This window comes from Cucumis melo, chromosome 8 (genome assembly GCF_025177605.1).
Source record: "Cucumis melo cultivar AY chromosome 8, USDA_Cmelo_AY_1.0, whole genome shotgun sequence".
Taxonomy (NCBI): Eukaryota; Viridiplantae; Streptophyta; class Magnoliopsida; order Cucurbitales; family Cucurbitaceae; genus Cucumis; species Cucumis melo.
This window is the reverse complement of record NC_066864.1, coordinates 23,171,361-23,195,259: the sequence shown is the minus strand read 5'-3', so window position 1 is coordinate 23,195,259 and position 23,899 is coordinate 23,171,361. Positions and strand designations below refer to the sequence as shown.

Genomic DNA, 23,899 nt, shown 5'->3' with positions numbered 1-23,899 from the left:
TCCGTCTCGGCATTCGTCGTATAGCTATAACAACTCTCGCCACACATAACAGGCTATAGTATAACCATACCGTCATTTACATCATACTAACATTGATTTCAGGCATCGTACCGTCTAATCCTCAACATGCAAAATTGGAGTATACATCATCTCATATTTCTAAGCATGGAGCTAGTAGTAGAATCTCTTACCTGGAGATTTACTTGTCAAGTCCTGACCGCGAGGCAGTACGCTTTCCAAGCGACGAGGTCCTAACTGTTTAATATGCCAAAATTCGTAATTAGGTCGCCAACGACTAACGGTTCAAGACTCATTTGAAATAACTTACCCTAGAAGGAGGTTGCAGTGCTCGAGCCCCTACTGAAGAAATCCCGCGCTGCCGCAATTACTTGGTCCAAGACGTCCCTTAAGGAAAATAACTTAATTTAGTCCCAAATTAATTTAATTAACGTCCGAAGCATGGAGTCTTACTGGAAAATGCCATAATAATTAATTAAATTACCAAAATTTAGGTGGATGGAGCCAAATTAGTCTTGGCGGCTCGGCTGGAAGAGGACAGGGATCGGCTCGGCTTGGCGCAGGCGCGGCTCGGCTCGGTACAGGAATTTACGCGGGCGGCTCGGCTTGCAACAGGAATTTACGCGTGCGGCTCGGCTTCGCAGAAGCGCGCGGCGCGGCTTCACACGCGGACGCGGCTCACACGCGGATGCACGCGGGCGCGTATCGGGTTCCGGAAGATGGCGCGCGCCGGTTCGGGTCGCGGAGCGGGTTTTCGGACGGATCTTTACGCGCGGGGCGTCGGCTTCCGGATTTCGGGTGGCGCGGCGGCTGCTGGTGGTCCGGCTACCGCGGCTTCGCTCGGCGACGGCTGCAGACGAGCGTTTCGGCTGCGCTGCGTCGAATCGAAGCGGCGCGACTCGGCTGGCTGTCGGGTTGGCTGCGGACGCGCGAAAATGGCTTCGACTCGGCTTCGGGCGTGCGAGAGACGGCTGCTCCGACGGACGCTCGGCTGCTGGATCGGCTTGGACGATTCTTCCGACGCGGCTGGAAGCTCGGCGACGGCTCGGTTTCGACTGTAGGCTCGGCTGCGCTGCTGAACAGAGAGGGGAGATGCTTGGCGGCTCGGGTTCGCGGCGGCGGCGGCGGCGGCGTGCGGCGGCTAGGGTTTCAAATAAAAAATTTCCTTTTTTTCTTTTCCCCTCTTTCTTTCTTTGATTTTTTTTTCTCTTCCTCTTTACGCACGAGTCCCAAGGCCTTTTTTTTTATAAGAGAAGGGACTCTTTTCTTTTCCTTTTAAAAGCCCAAAACAACCCCTCCTCTCTCTCCCCAAATCTCACCAAAAATAACCAACTTTAGTTTAATAAGGTTTCCCTAATTATTTCCAATAAAAAAATAAAATAATAAAATAAAAGTAATACTTATTATCCTGAACAAATAAGGATTCCCAACCTTAATTACTCGAGAAAATCAAAATGGTAAGGTTCTTCCAATAAATTTAAAAATTCCCATAACCACACTTAATATTGATGACAATGGCCAAAACAAAAAGAAATATCGAATTTGTTGGGCGTTACACCCGATTTTAGCTAACCAAGCACCGAGGAGATTGTAGCAATACAATCTTGTCGTACAATTTGTTCTTTGCATACATTACAAAAATACACAATATGTGCGGCGAAAGCAACTAAAGGACGAATGACTTATAATTCAAATAGACAGATTAGATACAAAATCATAGCTTAACTTTAAGTATTTGGATCCCAAAAGGTGAACAAGTATACCGAAACCACCAAGAGGCCACTCGACTTAATTCTGAAGTTAATAAATGTTTTGTATCGCCTTGAAATGTTAATCTCCCTTATTTTACATTAAATTGGTTAAGTATTCTTGCATATTCACACCTAATTACTAATTTCATATTACATTACACTTCATCGCCATGCTCATCTTGCTACTCCAATCGCACCATAATGTAAACATCTAGGAAAAATCATACTGTGCATAAAACCTTATATTGTATGATCATTTTATAAGGTTGAAACACAAAATTAGTTCATTTAGGACACCAATTCCCTGAGTTCGACCCTAGATTTACCAGAAAACCTCTCTCTCAACTTGCATTTGAGGGAGAGAGGAAAACTTGTGCTAAACGTGAAAACATTATGAAGTTAACAATGCATAGGTAGGACATGTACATTTTATCGCTTGATCTTAACCTAGACGCCTGCTTAAGTCGCATAATTAGAATGCATCATGACATATCATCAAATCGATTTTGAAAAGCAAATTACGGAACAAGCAGTCATTTGATTACTTTCTATTGTTTTTATTTTCAAATATTTTAAGCTAGCCTTCTAAGATAGTTATTTGATTATCTTCATCTTATCGTTTGATCACAATCTAATTGTTATTTGATTACCTTTTTTTTTTTTTGTCATAGTAATTTTTTATATTGCTTAATTGTCTTCTAATATTCATATGATTAGTTTATAATTTTAGCATGCTTCATTGTTATTTGCTCTTGATTGTTATCTGATTTCATTTATTGTTATTATGTGATTGTTATGTACTTGCAATCTAATTATTATTTAATTAATACTTTATATTTATTGTTGGTTGATTGTCAATAATAGCTGTCTTATTACTGTATGATATTATTATTCACATTGCTATGTAAGTATATCAGTTTACTGATATATGAAAGATAAGTATACACACAAGTGAAGCCATAACGAAATCAACATAAAAACTAAACCACATCAATATAACAAAATATATTTAAATTCTAGTAATCTTAAAACAATCGAATAGTAATCAGATAACAACCTCATAACAATCCAATGGTAATAAAGATAGCAATAAGATAAAAATCTCATAAGAATCATATGGTAATCTGTGAACATGAGATTGTTCAACCAATTTTATCCCAAACCATCTTATTTTTCACATATTTTCAATAACAATTTAGCCAATGGAGAGGAAGAAAACAAATTATATCTTAAAGTACTTGTAGAAGAGTTAAATGGAAGTAATGATATCCCATAGAAAAAGTTTGATAAGAATAATCGTGATTGCTCTTTGCAATGGGGGAAAATTTATACATGCCATTCAACATACATCTCCTTTACTCAAAATTATTTGATATATCATTTAACAATCACTTATTCGACACTTATCAATCCATCATAAGAACAACCATCAAATTAAAGATACACCAACAAATTTTACCTACATAGCAACCAGATTGTAAATCGAAAATGGACTTTTAATAGCTTTAGAGGATAAGCCCATTTACGGAAAAGGAAGAAAACGGGTAAATATCCCGCCGAGAAACCCTTTTCTTTTAAAATGGGCTCGATACCCATGCCGAACGAAAAACCCTCCCTCTCACGGTTGACTACGTCGCGATACACTCCCTCTCTCGACTGCCGTTCAACCGACGACTACGACAACGATGCCTCTCTATTCCTCTCTCTACTACTGACCTCTACTCTCGTCGTCCTCAGACTTGCGATCTCTCGGCTTCATCTAATCTCTCACTGTCGTCACTTCCGACAAGTAACAGAAAGAACAAATAATGGGATAATAATGAACTACAATGTTAATACAACATGAATGTATATTTAATTAGTTGAAGTTTATGTTGAAGTTTGACAGTATTTAATTAAATAAACTACAATGTTAATATCTAGTATGTTTGTGTATTGACCTCTCAAGCGTTTGGAGCTACTTTGTGAGTTTTCTGATATGATCTTTACAAAAGCTTAGATCCTAATACTGATTTGGTGTCAATCTAATCATCCTTATTTATGCCTCTTTTCTACAACGTCGCTTAATTATATTTACATTGATTAACAGAAAAAGGGAGGAATGGTGAAATGTGCAACAGTGCTTGTTATTATGTGTTATCATAATGCTGGTTCTTTTGATACTAAAGGAGATAATTATGTAAATAATTAATATAATGTTTTCTTTTGCCTTATTGGCTCATAAACATTTTGAGAACTGCAGGCAGTTTATCAGCTCAGCAGATGCCGTTCCTTTTTGTGTATTTTTCTCAAAATCTTGGAATTGGGAATTGTATAGAAATAATTTTCTTTGAAATATATCTCATTTATTTCTTCTGTTTTGTCATTGATTAGTCATAAAAATTTACGTGATAATATACATATATACGAAGAGAAATACGTTTTCATATTTTAGTTTATAAACTTGAGTTGTAATGATAGAGTCATTATACTTGTAAAAATTAGTAACAATTTAGTCTATATAGTTTATAATTTATTAGGATTTAACCATTATTTTTACAATTAAAATATCCTAAATGGAGAAATCAAATATTTAAACCTGAGATTACTTTGAGATTGACAGAACAATTGCAAAATGATTGCAATAATACTTGTAGAGAAAATTCTTTTATATGTAAATTCATAAATTGATTCGAAAATCAACTTTAATTTCATCTATAAACTATAAGAATGAACGCTTAATTTGATGATTTTTTTTTAATAAGGATCTACTATATATTCTATGTACTGTGCATTATATTTTTATTTGTCATTGTGTTCTTTATGGTTGTATGTTTTGACGCAAGCATGTGTTTTTGAACTTGGCCTTAATACTGGACTGTTTGGAATGACTTCTTATTCACTTTGAAAATCATTCTAATTTTAAGTATTTGCTCGTTGGTCTTTTGTTGGCTTTGGCTTAACGTTTATGTGTTCTCTAGCTTTGGTTTCCTTTCTGGATATAGTTTGTTATGTTTTAAGTGTTTGCTTTTTTACCACCGATTGTTCAGGTGTTTTAAGTGGTTGTTCTTAGTTCTCTTCACTAAATTGTGGTTTATTGAAGTTTATTGTCTAAATTGTTACACGAGTAGATAAACTAAACCATACCTTTACGAAATTTTAAGGACCTAATGTGTTTGCCTTTTGACTTCTTTCTTAAGTGTTTGTTTGCTCATTGATCTTCTGTTGGCTTCAGCTCAACGTTCATGTGTGTTTTCTAGCTTTGTTTTCCTTTCTGGATATGGTTTGTTATGTTTTCAAGTGTTTGCCTTTTGATGTGTTCTCCTCTTTGTATCTCAATATAGTATTGTCTTCTTTTGTTTTTCTCATCTTCTCTATTCTCTTGAAGGCTAATGTATATTTTTAGGCATTGGTCCATTTTAAACTAGTATATATCTTAAACTAGTATCAATTTAATTATCCACTTTTTCATAGTTATGATATGTTGACTCTATTGCACTTAATTATCACTTTTTTTTTCTACTTTGTAGCTTTCTTCATACTTATTCTTTCCATTGTCTTGGTTATTTTCTTCTATTCTTTTATTACTCTTGGCCTATTTGTGAACATTATCTTTGAATATCATTATATTTGCACAGAGTGCTACCTCTGTTTCTATCCTTGTTGTGTTTTAGAGAGTTTCAAGTGGAAAGTCCTAACATAGCCTTAGGTAAAGGATATTGTAGTAAAAGATTTAATCACTATAATGAGAATCATCTTTTTTTTTTTAATATATACATATCTGCACACATTTGAGAAGGAGTGCTTTATACACACACAAGAGATAATGAGTGCCTAGGCAAGTTTTGCTCTCCTTCACTATTCTTGTGACTATTTCATGTTCAAGTCAAGTTCATCATGTTCCAAAGAGATATTGATACATTTAAAGAGTTTCGTAGGTTTTAGAAGTGCATCTTTACTGGTTGCAACTAGAATTCGAGACAACTCTTAGTGGCAAGTTATAAGAAGTCAAACCTTTATACATAATGTTTAAAGAAAGAATGTTCAATAAAGAGTGGGTACATCTGAACAAGTACAACAATGTAATAATTTATCAGAATATCAATAATAAGAATTGGTTTTCCATTTCCAAATGATGAACATTTGCATCTTTTTTTAGAGTCATAGACGAGTATATGAAAAAAGCATGGGAGTTTTTAGAGAAAGTAAAAAAGGATGCAATGAATGTGGATTTGATTGTGTGCCCTTGCAAGGATTGTAGAAACATGAGTCATCAATCCTTTGATATTGTTTATGAGCATTTAGTAATTAAGGGAATGGACCCAACATATAAGATTCGGTACCATCATGAGGAGGAAATTTGCGTAATAGGGAAGAAATTGAGGATGTAGATATATTTAATGTACTTAACATGTATCAGTCTACATATGAAAGAGAAGAAGTAAATAATGAGCCTACTTTTTCAAGTACTGATAGCGAACTTCATTAAAAAAATGAAGAATGCAAAGGCCCCCATATATCCCGATTGTACAACTTTCACAAAGATGTCAGCTACGGTGGCCTTATATAAACTTAGCTATGAGTGGTTGATCTAATAAAAGTTTTAATGACTTATTGGAATTATTGCATGATATGCTACCTTCAAACATTTAATTTGGGGATATCAAAAAATTCATACATGTATAAATGATTGTTCGAAAGGAAAATGAGAATTTAGAAACACATGTCCACATTGTGGTTCACCTAGATGGTTGATGGATGCTCGTACTAAATGAATTAGGCAAGGTGTGCCTGATAAAGTCTTAAGATGCTTTCATAATATATCTAGGTTGAAAGGCATGTTTCATACCCATGAGATTGCTAAGAATTTAATATGGCATTCACAGCATAAAAGCAATGATGGTAAAATGCATCATCCTGTTGATTCAGTAGCATGGTAATTAATCAACATGAAATGGTCAGATTTCTTATGGACTCACGTAACTTAAGGTTTGGTCTTGCCACGAATGGTTTTAACCTATTTTCTAGTTTAAGTAGTAGGTATAGTTGTTGGCCAGTAATGCTTGTTACGTATAAATCGCCACAATTTGCCACAGATGGAGTTGTACTGCATTAAGCCATTAAATGTTGACTGTCACTGGATGCAAAAACCTCCTCCGTACCTTCTTCAGGTTATCTCTTTTTGTTTCTACAACCTATAAATTTGTGGTTCTGCATTTAAAATTGGAGTCTCTGATGAACTTCCTTTACTTTTACATTTCCACATTTTGCTTCCAGCCATTACTTTTCCTTGCTTCACTTCTTTTCAATTTCATAGTTTGCCCCCTTTAAATGCTGTAAGGGTTAAATGATTCCATAGAGCAAGGAAAAGTAGTGCCTAAGCTTTAAGAAAGTCAATTGGTATATCTTGATGCTAAAAAAACACGATAGAGTTATGGTGAAAAGGTATTCGACTGACAAGTCTTTGGAGTGTAACAGTGCTCAATTCTGAATATTGTGTATGAATAGCATGAAACATAGTAATAAAATGCTTGATAATAAATTTAAGAATGATTAAAACTATGTATTGAGTATGTGTTCCTTTATGATTTAGGGGAGGTTGTGGAAAAAGAAACATATAATGATGTTTTCATTAGTTGTTAATTTAAGATGTGTTAATGTTTATTGTGATTTTTTAGAAACATTGGTAGTTACCAATGTAAAAATAATTGACTACCTTTTTGTATTTATGCATTTATGTAATTTAGGAGCGTATCAACAAATTTGACAATGAACGGATAAACTCTTCTTCAAAAGATGTGGCAAACGATGCAATAAGTAAAATTCTTGGTCCTGATCGAGGTCATATTAGAGCATTTGATTTTAAGTCACCACATCGAAGTTTTCTTTATTGTCTCAGAAGATCGTCATTATGCCAAACTCGAATAAAAGTGTGAGAAGATGGAGGTTGAAATGTCTTAAATGAGATCTTTAATATTGCACCTTCTTAAATCACAAGTATGAAGTTTCATAGCATACTTTAACGTAGGTTTATATTCTTTATTTCTAATTGTTTAACTTGTATATATACATTATTTTTCTATTTTCTAACTTTAAGGATGTAACGATCCAACTCTTTATACTAAGCTGAGGTTATTACTAAAAAGAAACAATAACGATAGACACTTTCTTGAAACAAGGGAAGACTAAATTTTCATTAAAAACGGAATATTAAAACATTGAAACTAGACGCGGAAGCAAAACTGAGTCCCATATAGCATATCACGGATCCTTTTCTACCGCTCACCAGCTTTCCTCTACCTTTACCTTCGCCTGAAATATTAAACATAGAAAGAGTGAGTATAAACAAATACTCAGTAAGGGACCTACTACTAGTCCCGCTAGGTGTTTGTTAACAGGAACATAACTGGTCTTCGGTGATCCCAAAGGAACACCTAGGACAAACTAGTTTGTAGTGTACCTGGAGGAAACACTAACACAATCGGGCTGCGAATGATCCCGTTGAATCACTCGAATCATGTCTATGTCAATGCAAGACTGGCGGTCCCGTTGGACTACACAGTCCTAAAAAGGTGGTGATCCCGAAGGACACCCGTGCAGGTACAACTCTAATAGATAAAGTTAACAGAACATCCTATCCATAGCATATATCATAACATAACATCATAACATGGCATGAGTATTAATCTTAATGTCCTTAATCATGTGATTAATATATCATGCATCAACATCAACATCAACAGTCATCATCATCAACATACAACCAGTCATTGACATAACATCAATCATCATCATCAATCAATATAATGAATTATGCATTTTAGCTACCATCAATGCATAATCATAATTACATGCGGTCTCTTAAATTCAGTTCGAAGGTCTAGTAGGAGAGTCTCTTACCTGGAGATTTTAGTCAAACAAATTAGTACTCCCTAGCTGACAGTAAAAATTCTCCAATTAACTTGATCTTAATCATAAAAGAAAAATTCAGTATCTTAATTAATGAAATTAGCAATTGACTATCATCCAAAAATTCTCCCAAATTAATTAACTTCTCAAACAAAAGGGGTTGAAACCAATTCAATCTTGATTGGGAAAAATCCAAGATTTAAATGGAAATGGAAAGGAAATGGAAGCAACCAACTTTCTAATGCTACAAATGATCAAGTGGCTAACAATGTTGGCTACTAACCCAATTGGAACTTCACATCCAGTAAGGTCTTTAATTGTTTATTTCTAATACTTTATTTCTAATTGTTATAACTTGCTTATTATGCTTAATATTTCATTTTATATTGTCTTGTTGGTATAGAGTATTAATAACAACAATACTCTCCGCAAGTGCACATTGCTAAATTGGGGTGGTACAGGAGAGGTGATTGCTGAAGGTCGATGGTCCTCAAATGATCCTAAAGTTATTGTTCGAGTTTGGGTGGACTTTCCAAAGAAGTCGGAAGCATTTTCATGGAGACCTAACTTTAGAGATGGCATACATTGAGGATGTTGTTGGAAGCACAGTAGCATGACCTTTTGACAAAGTTATTTTAAGTATGTATGTTCTTTAACTATTAACTTTTAGCTACCTTTTTTAACTAAAATCTTTGTGTATAAACTTAAATATTCATTTAGTTTTTGTTCATAATTTTTTTGTAGGTTGATAAAAAACAATTGTACAAAGTCCAAGAATGTCAATATCAAGACACAAAAGGTTTCAAGTATTTAGATTTATATATCCTATCACCTTTGTTTAACTAATGGATGTTATAGGTTGATCATTGTGTTGGATTGAATGATATATTAGTGACTATCTTTTGTGAGAATACTTAACCACATAAATAGCATTTTGTGCAGGACAATATAAATCTTTTGTATTGTATTTTGTGCAGGGCAATATATAAGGATCATTACAATATCTTAAATAATATAAATAAAAGATTGCTATTACAAAGTTGTTTTTATAACCTTCTCAAGATGCTATCAAAATGTATACTTTTTATAGTTTTGATAAAATGTCATAAAAAATCCAGACTTTTAATAGCGTGGGCTTTCACGATTTTTTGCGAAATGCTATAAAATGTCTCCAATAACATTTTTACCGAGCTATCGTAGACCTTTTTCCTATAGTGGCACATGAAAGTCAAACAGAAATCAACCTCAAAAGTTTTATCGTTGATTTGAATCCACTTTTCTCCGTAAACAATTTGTGGCTTCCCTTACAATCCTCACACATAATGAATCTAAATCCACCACAGACCTCACAAAACATTAGAATCTACTGTTGGCAACCCTGCAATCAACTTTTTTAGCTCACTGACAGCTTTTGGTTCAAACCACGAAAACGACAGCTAGGGGTATTCACGGTTCGGTTTGAAGCTGAAACCGTATCGAACCGCTCACTTGTGCCAAACTAAATCGAAACTTAATCGCGTATACTTAAATAGAACCTGATTGAAACTAAACCGCTTATACATAAATATTAGAATCAAAATCAAAGTGCATAAATATTATTTCGCCTTTAGTTATTGGATCTCGGGCCTTAGTGACACCGAGTACCACTGGGATGAAAGCTTCTACTTTTAGTTATTTTATATATATATATATATATATATATATATATATATATATATATATATATATATATAATCTTTTAAAAATAAAGCGGTTCGGTTTGGTTTTAGAACTCATTTAATTTCTTAAACCGAACCGAACTGATAAGAAGTGGTTTCAATTTAAATGAAACTGAACCGAATCACATGCATTCAGTTTCTATTCGATTTTGATTTGATTGTGGTTCGGTTCGGTTTTCAATCATTTTTTGTACACCTTTAACGACAGCAATAGTTGATTTCATCATTGGCAATGGATGAAACGACCAACATGAACTTAGTTTAACTTACATCTGTATGTTTCCAAAGACATAAGATCCCAGGTACAAATCGCCCCACCCCAAGTTGTACTTGAAAGGTCTTTTAAAAAAAATGGACGAAAAAGAAGGTGACATGACGGTGAGTGTTGAGAATGCACTAGAAGAATTTTGGCCTTTAATGTCGGTTTAAAACCGACATTAAAGGCCTTTAATGTAACTTGGCAACCGACATCTTTGTGAGCGTTATTAAAGGCCTTTAATGTCGGTTGGACTTTAATGTCGGTTTAAAAACGACATTAAAGGCCTCTTTAATGTCGGGTTAAAAACGACATTAAAGGCCTTTAATGTCAGTTTTTAACCGACATCTTTGATGGTGTTATTGATGCCTTTTAATGTCGGTTGGGCTTTAATGTCGGTTTAAAAACGACATTAAAGGCCTCTTTAATGTCGGTTTGTCAGTTGAAAAACCGACATCTTTGATAGTGTTATTGAAGCCCTTTAATGTCGGTTGAACTTTGATGTCGGTTTAAAACCGACATTAAAGCCTAGTTTTTGGATTCATTTTTACAAATTTATTTTTATTTAATTGTCACATTATTGTCCTATAGACCGACATTGGATCAATGTAGATAAATATGTTTTTCACACGCCAACAAATCAATGAAATTCATATAAGGTTAGAAACTATAATATTTGTCTTTTACATTTGAATACACAAAATAAAATCTTAATATTATGTATATACATTCTACAATAGTACATGAAAAAAGATTCTAATACAAGAATTAAATAATTAAAAATCCTAAATGCCTTCTCAGTCTTCAATTTTCAACGGTCGCTTGGCAATCTCTGCACAATCTCTTAGCTTTCAACCCGATATGACTTCAATTATCTACAAACAATATCCAAATAAACCATTTATATAGAATAACAAAGTTGTTTGAAGTACTAAAATTGCAGAGAAGGATGAAAAGTTTTTAAGATTTTATATCCACACCCCAATCCACATAACTCTCTTTAGTCTACCTCAGCCATCAGGCTTTCCTAAATCTCTTCAATCTATTATTAGAAATATTCCATAGATGCAATCATATACAATCCTTTTCCTAAATAAAAAAAAAACATTTTATGTGGCAACCTATGAACTCTTGTAATTGATTAGCTCATAATATTGCCCGCCAAATGAATAATCAACATTTTTTTACATAACATTATTATGAAAATCAATATCAATCTATAAAGAAATAAGCAACATCAACACAATAAGTTGAAAAGTAAAGCAATCATATTTTTATACCTTGGGTGTGGAGAACCTTTGATTGCCTTTTGGCCATATTTCCTCCATGAATAATCATCATATCTGCTAGCTTGTTACTAATCGTGGGCACCTTAATCGACCGCTTCACTCTATGCTTCACTCTAGTGTTATTAAAGGCCTTCCCCTTTCCTACAATTGCATTTCATAACAAAAATATCAACACAAAATACACAATCAACAACCAACAATCCATTCTAAGATTCTTGTAATTATGAATAAAATCATCCTTACTCTTGGACTTATCAGGATCAAGAAAGTGAATAAAAATGATTGCTTTACTTTTCAACTTATTGCTCAGTTATCATAATCGGCACATCAAGTTGACTCTCATTTATTAGATGCTCAGTTATAGTAACTTCATTATCTGCTGATACTTTAAGATGAATAAAAATGGAAACAAAAACCTTATGATTCAAGAGAATGAGGAAGAAAGCTTTACATACCTTTAGCTCTTCTTCTTACATTTCTAATGATAAAAAAGTTGCTCGAAGCCAAATGAATTGAAATAAAAGCAATAAATAAGCGTGAGAGGAGAGCCAAATGAATTGAAAGATTCATGTCCGGTTCAAGAAGGCATCATCCAAGTATGTTGGATAAGGATTCCGCAGTCAAGGTTTCACATAGTAAATAAATAAAAAGAAAGAGAAACATGAAGCAGGTTGCATTGAGAGAACCTGTTATTGAACTAAGAACATTGATGCAGTTAACAAGCCGATCACAAAGATTATCTAAAAGGACTGTTCCCCAATCGCTGAAATAGCATACAGAAACATAGGCATGAGTACTGTAAACTATGGTGAAGCTAAAAATGCAACCCATTACAAAATTAGAAATGGACATAGCATAGCATGATAACCTTTTAAAGTTGAGTTCATGAAATCCTGAGGCAAGAGTTATCTGTCGAACAAAATATAAAGATAGCATGATAACCTTTTCTCCCTCCTCTTTCTTTTTGGCACCTGAAACCATATCAACATTAAAACACTTGAAACAAAGGGGATAAATAAAAATATAATTATAAAGTGATGAAGCACAAATAAAAGCACAAATAAAGCACAAATCAACATTAAAACCATACAGTTTCTTGATCTCGGTCATGACATTCTCTACAAAGACATCCACCTTGTCATCGTATTTCTTGTAGAACATGGGCACAATGAAGAGCACGATAACTTCTATTACACATTGATTTGATAAAAAAAAAAGTAAATAAAATGCAAGACTTCAAAGAAGTAAAAGGAATACAAATTTATTAAAATGTATAACTAAACCTTATTCACTCATCTCAACTAGGTTGGTATATTCTTAACACCCTCAACATATATCAAACTAAAATAGAAATTCATTCCGTGAATTTAAAAAAAAAAAACCAAAAGAGTACATGAAGAACATAACATAGCCACCAACTTTATCAGCAGTATTCACCTCACCACGAGATAACAATTGGCCCAAAGAAGAGCTTACAGTTGTTCAGAATGGAACTGTTTAAACTACATATATACATACATACTCTTCATTATTAAATCTCTTTTGTTTGTCCCTCTACAGAGCATCTTACTCTTAATTTTAGAAAATTACTCATCAATGTCAGCATTGTTTTTATAGAGAAAGTTAAACAATGGAGAAAAAAAATGACATGACGCGTAAACAAAAATTTCTAAGTACTTGAATTTTGGAACTTGAAATAACTGCTGCGAAATTGAACCATTTGAGATATATATACCTAGCTAATCAAAGTCCTCCTAACTAACAATATTCTCTTGAGGCCAAAAAAGCAAGTTCCAATTATGAAATTTTAACTACAAATACTTGCAACACAAAATTCTTTCTCTCGAACAAAAAGAAGTTTCTATCAACCTTAAGGAAGTCTAAGCACCTGGTTTGAAGAAATATCAGAACTTGACAGTCATTGTGACTTGCTGAAGCAACTAAACCAGTAGCATTTGATGCAGCCAAGTCAGGCTGGTACCAACTTCTTATGAACTTTCAATGTTCTTGTCTTGTTTTCTGTCGTGTCCCAAAGCTTCGGTGACTGAAAGCCAACAATTCCATTTAAAACAGAACAATCTCAATGTTAAAACTTTGCTGCTAAATAATATCAGAAGACAGAAAGTGTGCAAAATCAATTGCAGTTATATCAAGTAATCTTATCCAATAAGAGCATTTGTTAAGTCATCTTATTATCACATCATTAAATGTTTCTAACTGTTCAGGTGGATTAGTAATTGCAAACAACAATTACAGAACTTAAACAATCCCATGTTCAATATGAGACTGTAAGCATGAAACAACTTGAAATGGCTTTTAAGGACCCAAGCATTATAGATATATTATTTGCTTCTAGAGAATATTTGCCAAATTTTCACTCAAGAGTTAATAAAATAGTATGTGAAATTAAATAGCACTGACTAACCTCATGAGAGCCAATGATCAAAACAGAAGTATCAGTGGGACGAAAAACACAAGTATATGAAATGTGTTTCCATTGCATTTCAACTCATGAATGCAGTCTCCTTTGCTACCAGAACCAAATTTTCGTACTTAAGCTACATCGTCATTGGTAGATGCTATAAAATGTCTCAGAGCCAATAATGAGATTTGAGTGCAAAAAACCAGAAATATATAAATGTCTTTTTAGCATAAGAATCTAACGAGGGACCAAAGATCACCTAGTAGAACACTTTCACACCGTTTGCATCATACCAAACTTGGATTTAAGAGCAGACAAAGTAAGATAAATTTCAATGATAGCATGAAAATATGTGAATAACAAATATTCATAATGAGCAAATATTCAACGACTTCATTATATTCAAGAGAATCGTATGACTACATGAGGCATCAATAACTTTGACTCTAGAGCCCTCACTAAGCATTAATGATTTCCAAATTCATTAAGATATTGGTTGCCTTAGGTCAAACATAGCTTTCTAAATTTTATAATAACTAACAAATAATAATAAATAGAACTTTACCCTTTGGTTGCGCTACTTGTATACAACTTGGTGTGGGATGAATAGCCTTGTTCATAAGCCACAAGCACAACTCATCACCTGAGATTATACCTGGACCTCCAACCTTTGGTTAATTTTCCAAGTAAATTTTACACAGTTGTACAGAACCTATCCTATAGAAAAATTACGTTCTCATCCAATGATGTATTGATTAATATTGCATTGCAAATAAGCCTATGGTAGATGTTACAGAATAAATTGTATTTCAAGTATCAGGCACCAAAGCCACCTCTCTAAAGTTTATGTTCGTTAATATGTACTTGAAGAGTAAAAAAGAATAGAGTTAGTATTTTGATTAAGTTCTAAGAGTTTTGAAATTTTTCTCTTGACATAGCAAGCTCGAAGTCTCCAACAATGTAGCCTCTGCAACACAGTTTTTGTGATTTCTTCCTTTGACAACCCCATCTATATCAAGTTCAACCTAAAAACATTTTCAAGAAATTCAGTATTCAACCATTATTCCCGAAAATGAAGACAGAATATAGATTACCACAAGCTCAAAAATGCAATTTAACCATATGATAAATAGTTAGAAAAAAACCATTTAAAATCTAGTCCTCATCCCTGTTATCATGAGAAAACTTCAACCATTCTTCACATATCTTGTACACTCAAACCTGCAAGAGTTGAGAAGTAACTGTCAGAACCATACTCATCCTCATCTCATTTTACATAACTTATTGAGGAAAGGATTGTAGAGACCTTTTTGTTGAAAAAGATAACCATAAACTAAAACAACGACATGTGATTTTATGTATACAGAACCTTCCTTTCAGTGAAAAGACATGGAAGAACACACCATTATTCAGAATACCAACCCGCAAAAGGGAACGCAACAGAATGAAATGGTGTTAGGCTATCAGCAAAGCAAAGAAAAACAAACATGAGAAGAGAGGAGATAACCAACCTCACAACCCACTAGTCACAAATCACAAATCACCTCTCTAAAGATTAGAAGCATCCTCTCTTTCAATCGACGCCATTGTCGAACGTTCTGGAACAGGTCGGCGATGCTCTTCCGAGGAAAATATGAAATTAGACGGATCTCTGAATCTCGCGTGTAAAATGAAGCGGAAGATTCAGAGAAAGATGAAAAGGACAACGACGGAAGAGATAGAGATGTGGTTTATGATTCGTCTTCCATGCCATCGCCGCCAAAAAGTGCTCTCGATGTAGATTTACACCAAATCGTTCGTCGTTTAACGATAACAGGTACCAGGGTTCTTCGATTACAAGTGACAAAACTATCGAAGAAGAAGAGAAAATAGAGAGCGATGGTGGTTCGACCCTAAACCCTAAAGTGAGATTGAGAAGAGAGGGAAGAGAGTGAACTAACGGCTGAGAAGAAATCGAGAAATAGGAAGAGCAAATGAGTTTAACCGTGTCTTCTAATTTTATTGATTTAATTTAACAAAATTAAAAAATAATTAAAGAAATTAACTATAGCTTTAATGTCGGTTTCAAACCGACATTAAAGCTCCCTTTTTATGTCGGTTTAAAACCGACATTAAACATCTACGTTTTGAGAAACGACATTAAAGATCTGTTTTCATTTTTTTCAACCGACATCAAAGCCCATATTTCTTGTAGTGATGGATCCGCTACGTCTTCCTTGTTCTTCATCTTCCTCATTCCTTCTCTTTCTCACACCTCTCTCATGTCTGCAAAATCCATTTTATCCCATAATCGACGACTTCAATCTCGCTATTTTCCGCTTTTCTTTCAACTTCCATCAGCCACAATCCTTTATTTTCAATTAGAAATAATAGAACCACACGTTTGTTTTACAGTTTACAGCACCCTCCCATGCCTTCTCTGGTACAAATGAATTTAGAGAGTAAGAGAGAGAGAATATTTTAGAAAGAAAAACAAAGGCGGATGGAAATAGGGTTTAGGGTGAATGGGGTTGTGTGAGAAGAAAATACATACAAGGGTAAAATGAAATACAATAATAGTTTTTTTAAAAAAAAAACAACTAAGGGAGATGAAACAATAACAAGTGAGAATAGAGAGATAAACTTTGGACTTACAGACCATCATCAATCAACAATATATGAACGCATTCAGAATTTAAAAGTCTACTTATAATTAATATTGTATGCTAGTCGTAACTGTTGAATAACCATAATTATTTAATACATTACACCAAACAACCTCGACAGCATTAAAAACAACAGCGAACCTCTCTATGTTATGTTGTGTGTTCCTAAAGGATGATTGTATTTATTTTCTCTTATTTTGGAATGAATTTCTTTCACCATCTTTTCATACTCATCTTCTTCATCTTCCTATCTTTCTTCCTCTCCTCCTCTTTAGCTTCTTCATCTTCATGATCCTCCTATTCTTCTTCCTATGATCCTCCTATTCTTCTTCCTATGATCCTCCTATTCTTCTTCTTCCTATGCTTCTTCTTCTTCTTCTTCCTATTCTTCTTCTTCTTCTTCTTCCTATTCTTCTTCTTCCTCTTCCTATTCTTCTTCTTCCTATTCTTCTTCTTCTTCTTCTTCCTATTCTTCTTCTTCTTCTTCTTCCTATTCTTCTTCTTCTTCTTCTTCTTCTTCTTCTTCTTCCTATTCTTCTTCTTCTTCTTCTTCTTCTTCCTATTCTTCTTCTTCTTCTTCTTCTTCTTCCTATTCTTCTTCTTCTTCTTCTTCTTCGTCCTATTCTTCTTCTTCTTCTTCTTCTTCGTCCTATTCTTCTTCGTCTTCCTCTTCTTCGTCCTATTCTTCCTCTTCGTCTTCCTCTTCTTCGTCTTCCTCTTCTTCGTCTTCCTCTTCCTCTTCGTCTTCCTCTTCTTCCTCCTCCTCTTCGTCTTCCTCTTCCTCTTCCTCTTCCTCTTCCTCTTCCTCTTCCTCTTCCTCTTCCTCCTCTTCCTCTTCTTCCTCTTCTTCTTCTTCGATGGTTGTCGATGATGGGGATAGTGGCTTTCTCGCCTCACCCACGATCTTCATGATTTCTTCCACACTCTGTCTAGAGAAGGCTGGATTTCCCGACTTGTAATAGAAGGCTTGGCCTGTTTCTGTCAGTTCCCTTGGCAAGTTCTTTAAGAACCATGGATGACACCTAATCTCTTTCAGCGAAATTCTCTGTTCGTATTATTACATAAAAGAGAAGTGTATATAACCCAAACATTCATGCAATGGTAAAAACAAATGAGGTAATTAACTTCACTACGTTCAAACTGATCAAGTTTACTCGTGCTCTAGTTTTTTTTTTTTTCTTTTTTTTCCTCTTAACTATGTTGTATGAAAGATAAAGTGAATATAATGCTGTGTTTTGGCATGAAATTTTACTACATTTTCATTTGGTAGGATCTATCAAGGTTGATCAAAGTGCCAACCATTTTAGAATTTCAGTTCAGAATATCAAACAAAACACATAAATGTGAAGAAATTCTGTATAGAAATCAAAATAATTAGGTAATGAGAAAAATAAATTAGTTTGTCACATAAAAATATACCTTAGAGAAATTACGAACAAAGATGCGAGCGAGTAGTTGTCGACAATCTTGAGATAAACGAGCATAATCTGGAATTTTATACTGTACAGCCATTATTCGCTGCAAAAGAACAAAACAGAAGTGAGAAATAGATGATGATGCCTTTTAATATGAAATTAGTTTAAAACGTAACATGGAAAGTAATGAACCTTAATAGTTTTTTGGAAGTTTTTAGAATCATTGGGGTCGTCAAAAGGGTATGCACCAACCAACATAATATAGAGAGCAACTCCACATGACCATACATCTGCAACCTGAAAGGAAACACACGACAAAAGAGAAGACAATAATGTATATATATATTTGTTTATATAATTAATTAGCTAGCTTGAAGCTGCAAGACCATAGTCAAGTAATTTAATTAGCCGATGATTTTTGAAATAATAATCACCTTTCCATCATATTGTCCTCCAACTAGAACCTCTGGTGCTGAATATGTTGGAGAACCAACGGCTGTCTTTGGCGTTGAATGCAACGGGTATAACTACAAAGCAAAATTAAACAATACAGCGAAATAAAATATATAGTAATTAATTAAGCTGACATGATCATGCATCTCCCAACTAAAACACACCCTGAGAATATTAAGAAAATGTGCACATGATCATTATATCTTTGAAACAATTAGACCAAAGGATTTAACAAAGAAGACGACATTGCAATAATAATAGTAATAATATTATGTAATTGTGGTTTGATTATCTCACTGCACATACTTTTCCATTATGTTGCTCTTTTGGTACATCATCTGGTGCTGCGTATGTTGTTGAACCAACATTTATATGTGGTATTGAATACAACATGGATGACTGCCCAACCAAATTCACCATACCAACAACATAATAAAAGTAACCACATGTTAACTTTGAACCTGCAAATAAAATTCTAGCTCATATATTGAAACAGACCTTGGAGAAACCAAAATCACAGATCTTCAAGCGTGGGGCTATAGATCCATCTAAAAGGATATTGTCTAGTTTTAAATCTCTATGACATATTTGCTGCAAAAATAACACCATTTTGAATCAAACAAAAATATGGTATTGGATTTATAAATAAAAAATAAAGTATATAAAGTAGCTTAATATAATGTATATATATTTATAATTTATCTTACCAATGAATGAAAATAATGGACTCCACAAATCAGCTGCTGGAAGAAATATCTCGCCTAAATCAAATAAGATCAAAGAGTTCAACAATCTAAAAAACTAAAAATCGGATGTGAATGGAGTTGTTTTGGAGGGCCCTGCTCTTTTCGGTTTGAAAGAAAAAACAAACATACAAAGCCGCCTCATTTGATAGTCATTATATTTGATTTTTAAAAATTTACATAAATGTAACAAAACCTCTAGATATTTACGATCTGTATAATAAAATAAGAAAAGTCTATGAAACCCGATTATCTTTCATAAATTTCATATATGTCTTTGTTGGTTTTGAAAATTTCGAGACGAGTTATGTACATCTTCACTTCTTATTCTTCTTTACGTTTTATTCATTTTGTTTGCAATCTATTCATATCTTCTTCTAAATTTTTTTCTTCGGTGTTTAGAGTATAAGATCTTATTGTTTAGAACATTAGTAAAAATTGTTAACAAAGAACTATGTATCGTGATATTTCTAAACGATGGTATGTATAATACGATCGTTAAATTTGAAGTTTTTCATAATTATTTACATTAGACTACACGATTGCTTACCATAACCAACACGATGGCCTACCACATGATCAATGCCATCATTTACCATTATCGACATGATTGCTTACCATGGTCGACATGCCCAAATCTCTAAATTATATATTTATTTTGTAATTTGTGCTATTTGGTACAATTTTTCTAAAAGAAATAAAATCACAAATTTCTATAGATTTTGGCATTCACACATCTAATGGAAAAAAAATACATTTTATTTCTAATTTTCAATACAATTTATCACGGATTAACATTAAAATGATAACTCTACAAAAATGTCTAAGAACTTACGATTCACAATAGATGATAGAGGATTTTCTTCACGTGTTAAAAAGAAAAAAAACTAAAACAATTCAGGTTTTTCCTTTGGTTTAAATTTGAAGAAATCACATTTTATCTCTAATTCACACCGTAAAAAAGCAATTCTTTTTTTACTTTGGTTTAAATTTGATGAGTCTTTTTTTAAAATAATGTATTTTTTAAAAGTAATGTCAAAAATAGGATAAAAAGCAAACTATTGACAAAAGTAGGTAATTTGAACGAAGTTGTGTACGGGATATTTAATATGTATATATTCAAATCTCTAAATTCCAATTTTCAAAAATATCTTTCTTATTAAATATTTTTTCAAATTCCAAATTCCAATTTTTTAGAAATACATTTCTTTATCTTCAAATTTATATATATATTAACAAAATATGTTATTAAATATTTAAATTTTCAGATTCTAATTTTCAAAAATATCTTTCCTTATTAAATATATTTTCAAATTCCAATTTTCAATTTTAAAAAATATCTTTCCAAATTTCAAATTCCAATCTCTAAAAATATTTTTCCAAATTCGAAATTTTAATCTCGAATTCTTTTAAAAGAGATATATATTAACAAAATATGTTATTAAAAAATATATTAAACAAATATTTACAATCCACTAATATTAACAAAATATCTAATTGTTTTTAGAATCAAAATGAGAAAGTATGGCAAGAATAATTCTAAAATTAGATATTATACTTTTTAATAACATATTTAATAAATTATCTAATTTGGAAAGATATTTTTTAAAATTGAAACTTGGAATTTGGAAATATAATAAATAAGAAGAGATATTTTTGAAAATTGAAATTTGGAGATTTAAATATTTAATAACATATTTTGCTAATATATATATTTTTAAAAGAAATTGGAGATTGAAATTTGAAATTTGGAAATATATTTAATAAGGAGATGTATTTTTGAAATGATATATAATAATAATAATAATAATAATAATAATAATAATAATAATAATAATAATAATAATAATAATAAGTCCCGTACGCGCTCAATCCCCATGAGGCGGCGAAACTCCTTGTGCTTTGAAGTAATGGTCCCAGAAATCCGATATAGGGGATGTTACGTGTGCAACCCAAATGTCTATGGATTTTCCCCAAAGAGAGAGCATTGAAATAGGAAGATTGTTCAACGGCTCGACTAATCGACCGAGAGGATGAAATCTTGACTTCCAGAGTCAGAAACTTCAGGGCCGGGTCTTTTCAAAAATATAAAAAAACAGCGAAGTATTTATGTTGTATAAAACAATTTCGAAAATGGAAAAAGCTCAGAGGCCCAACGTGTAAAATACCAAAAATGTCCCGTCAACAATACGTGTAATATATTTGGTAATGGATTTGGTATATGATCATTTAGATTTGATTTGGTACACGATCGTTTAGATTTGTTTTTTCAATTCTATCATTTAATTTATTACACAATCGTCTGTTACATGATCGTTTAGATTTGGGTACACGATCGTTTAGATTTAAAAGATTTTTTTTTTCAAAATTTGGTATGGTATACGATCGTTTAGATTTGGCTACTCCAAACTTAAACGATTCTTTTTTTCAAAATTTGGTATAAACGATTTTTTTTTTCAATATTCTTTGTACACAATCTTTTAGTTTTTGTTACCCTTATTTACCAATTTTTTCAAGATTCTTATACACCATCAGATTTGGTTATCTAATCTAAACGTAAAAATTGAAAAGAAGAAAGACAATACGAAGAAAAAAGAAGAAGAAAGACATGCACGCACCTAAAAAAAGAGAGAAAAACAAGAAAGACATAAAAAAAATAGATTTTGTTACCCAAATCTAAAAAGAATGGAAGAAATCGCAGCTAAAAAAGAAGAGTACGGAAGAAGACGATAAAAAAATGGCAGAGACGATAAAAAGATGGAAGGGCAAACTTGGAATATTTAAAAAATCGCTAACTTTATGGCTTTGTTACACATCCGTAAACATTTCACTAGTTTGTTATATTTACGAAAGTTTCCCTATTAAATATCTCAAAAAGGAAGAAAGTGTGGGTCGATGCATTGAAGCCGTGGACCACGACTTTCAAGCAAAGTTAGTACACGACTTCGCCCAAATTGTCCTATTTTCGTCAATAGTCTGTCTTTCTACTTTATTTTTATATTATTTTTTAAAAACACATTATTGAAAAGAAAAGATTCAAATTTAATGTTCGTTCTAAACCGATATCGTTAGTATACCTGCAATGTCAGTTTAGAACCAATTACAGTGCCAACTCACTGTTTTGAATCCCAAACAATTTTTTAATCTTTATTTATTATTATTATTACTTGTTTTTTTTCTCTCCCTCCCCACTTTCATTTCCTTCTCAGATTTGGCTTCCCTCCTTCCAAAATCTCACTAAAGAGATGGCGTCATGGTTTTACCCATTTCTTTTAACCTCAGAAATTTGATATATCATTTTGAAAAGTACATATTTGAAAAGAACATTAAAAGAAAAAATTGATAAAGCAGTAATTGAAGTAAAAGTTAAAGAAGTTGAATGAAAGGAGTTGTATATGAAACATAGAGAGATCAGTAATAGGTAGATAACAGACCTCATCTTCTGAAAAACGACCACCACAGTAAATTCTTTCGAAAAGTTCTCCCCCAGCAGCATATTCCATCACCATACCCAAGTGGGTCGTGGTTAAAATGACCTGCAAATATTAAACCTCCAACCCTTCATTTCTTATATTGATTCATTTTTCAATCTGATCTCACACCGATGAGAACAAAGTTTGGAAGTAATTAAAAAGAAAAAGAAAAAGAAACTAATTACTTGCCTCCTTGAAACGAATGACATTTGGATGTCGAAGGGATCGATGGTTTATAATCTCTCTTTCCACATTCTCATCGACCTGGCTCTGACACCCGGTTAGATCAAAGAAAGAAAAGGAAAAAAGGGTTGATTAATTTGAAAGGTGAAGGACACAAAGTGAGAAGAGAATCAACCTGCGGACCACGTTCTATGAACTTGATGGCTACAAGCTCTTTGGTCTCTTCATGCCGACAAAGTTTTGCAACACCAAAACTTCCAGCTCCCAAATCCTTAATAATTTGGTACTTCTCCATTTTTAATTCAACAACTAAAATCAATGCCTCTTAACCCAGAGGTTGAACCTCACAACTTGGGGATCTCATCTGAAGTCAACTAATAAACTGAGAAAGAGAGAACATGAAAGCATTTGTAATTAGTGGTATATAACTTGAAAGCCCCACTTCTCACTTCTTTCTTTTTTATAATTATATTGCGTTTTTAATAATAATAATAATAATAAAATATTAATATAATTTTTTTTTAAAAAAAAAAAAAACTCTCTTAAAAAATGTAATCTTTATGTTATTGTTATTGTTAGTCTTTATTCTATATTAATATTAATTTCCTCTCCGTCTCATCTATGTTTTCATTCTTTGAATTGAAT

At 33.0% G+C, this 23,899-nt stretch overlaps 2 protein-coding genes across 2 annotated transcripts; both read right to left on the bottom strand.

Annotated features, from left to right (window-relative positions):
• Positions 1 to 11,368: 11,368 nt before the first annotated feature.
• Positions 11,369 to 13,081, bottom strand: LOC103504359 (triacylglycerol lipase 1-like). Its single transcript, XM_051089206.1, has 5 exons — positions 13,006 to 13,081; positions 12,789 to 12,891; positions 12,607 to 12,683; positions 11,912 to 12,061; positions 11,369 to 11,506 (listed from the first exon to the last, which is right to left on the bottom strand). The coding sequence occupies exons 1-5, from the start codon at positions 13,079 to 13,081 to the stop codon at positions 11,499 to 11,501; spliced, it is 414 nt and encodes a 137-aa protein (XP_050945163.1). The 3' UTR covers positions 11,369 to 11,498.
• A 2,160-nt stretch (positions 13,082 to 15,241) lies between these two features.
• Positions 15,242 to 23,646, bottom strand: LOC103503181 (serine/threonine-protein kinase SRK2H-like). Its single transcript, XM_051089205.1, has 11 exons — positions 23,430 to 23,646; positions 23,261 to 23,335; positions 23,033 to 23,134; positions 19,563 to 19,616; positions 19,354 to 19,446; positions 19,162 to 19,254; positions 18,837 to 18,929; positions 18,595 to 18,699; positions 18,407 to 18,505; positions 17,739 to 18,032; positions 15,242 to 15,367 (listed from the first exon to the last, which is right to left on the bottom strand). The coding sequence occupies exons 1-11, from the start codon at positions 23,547 to 23,549 to the stop codon at positions 15,242 to 15,244; spliced, it is 1,254 nt and encodes a 417-aa protein (XP_050945162.1). The 5' UTR covers positions 23,550 to 23,646.
• Positions 23,647 to 23,899: the final 253 nt, after the last annotated feature.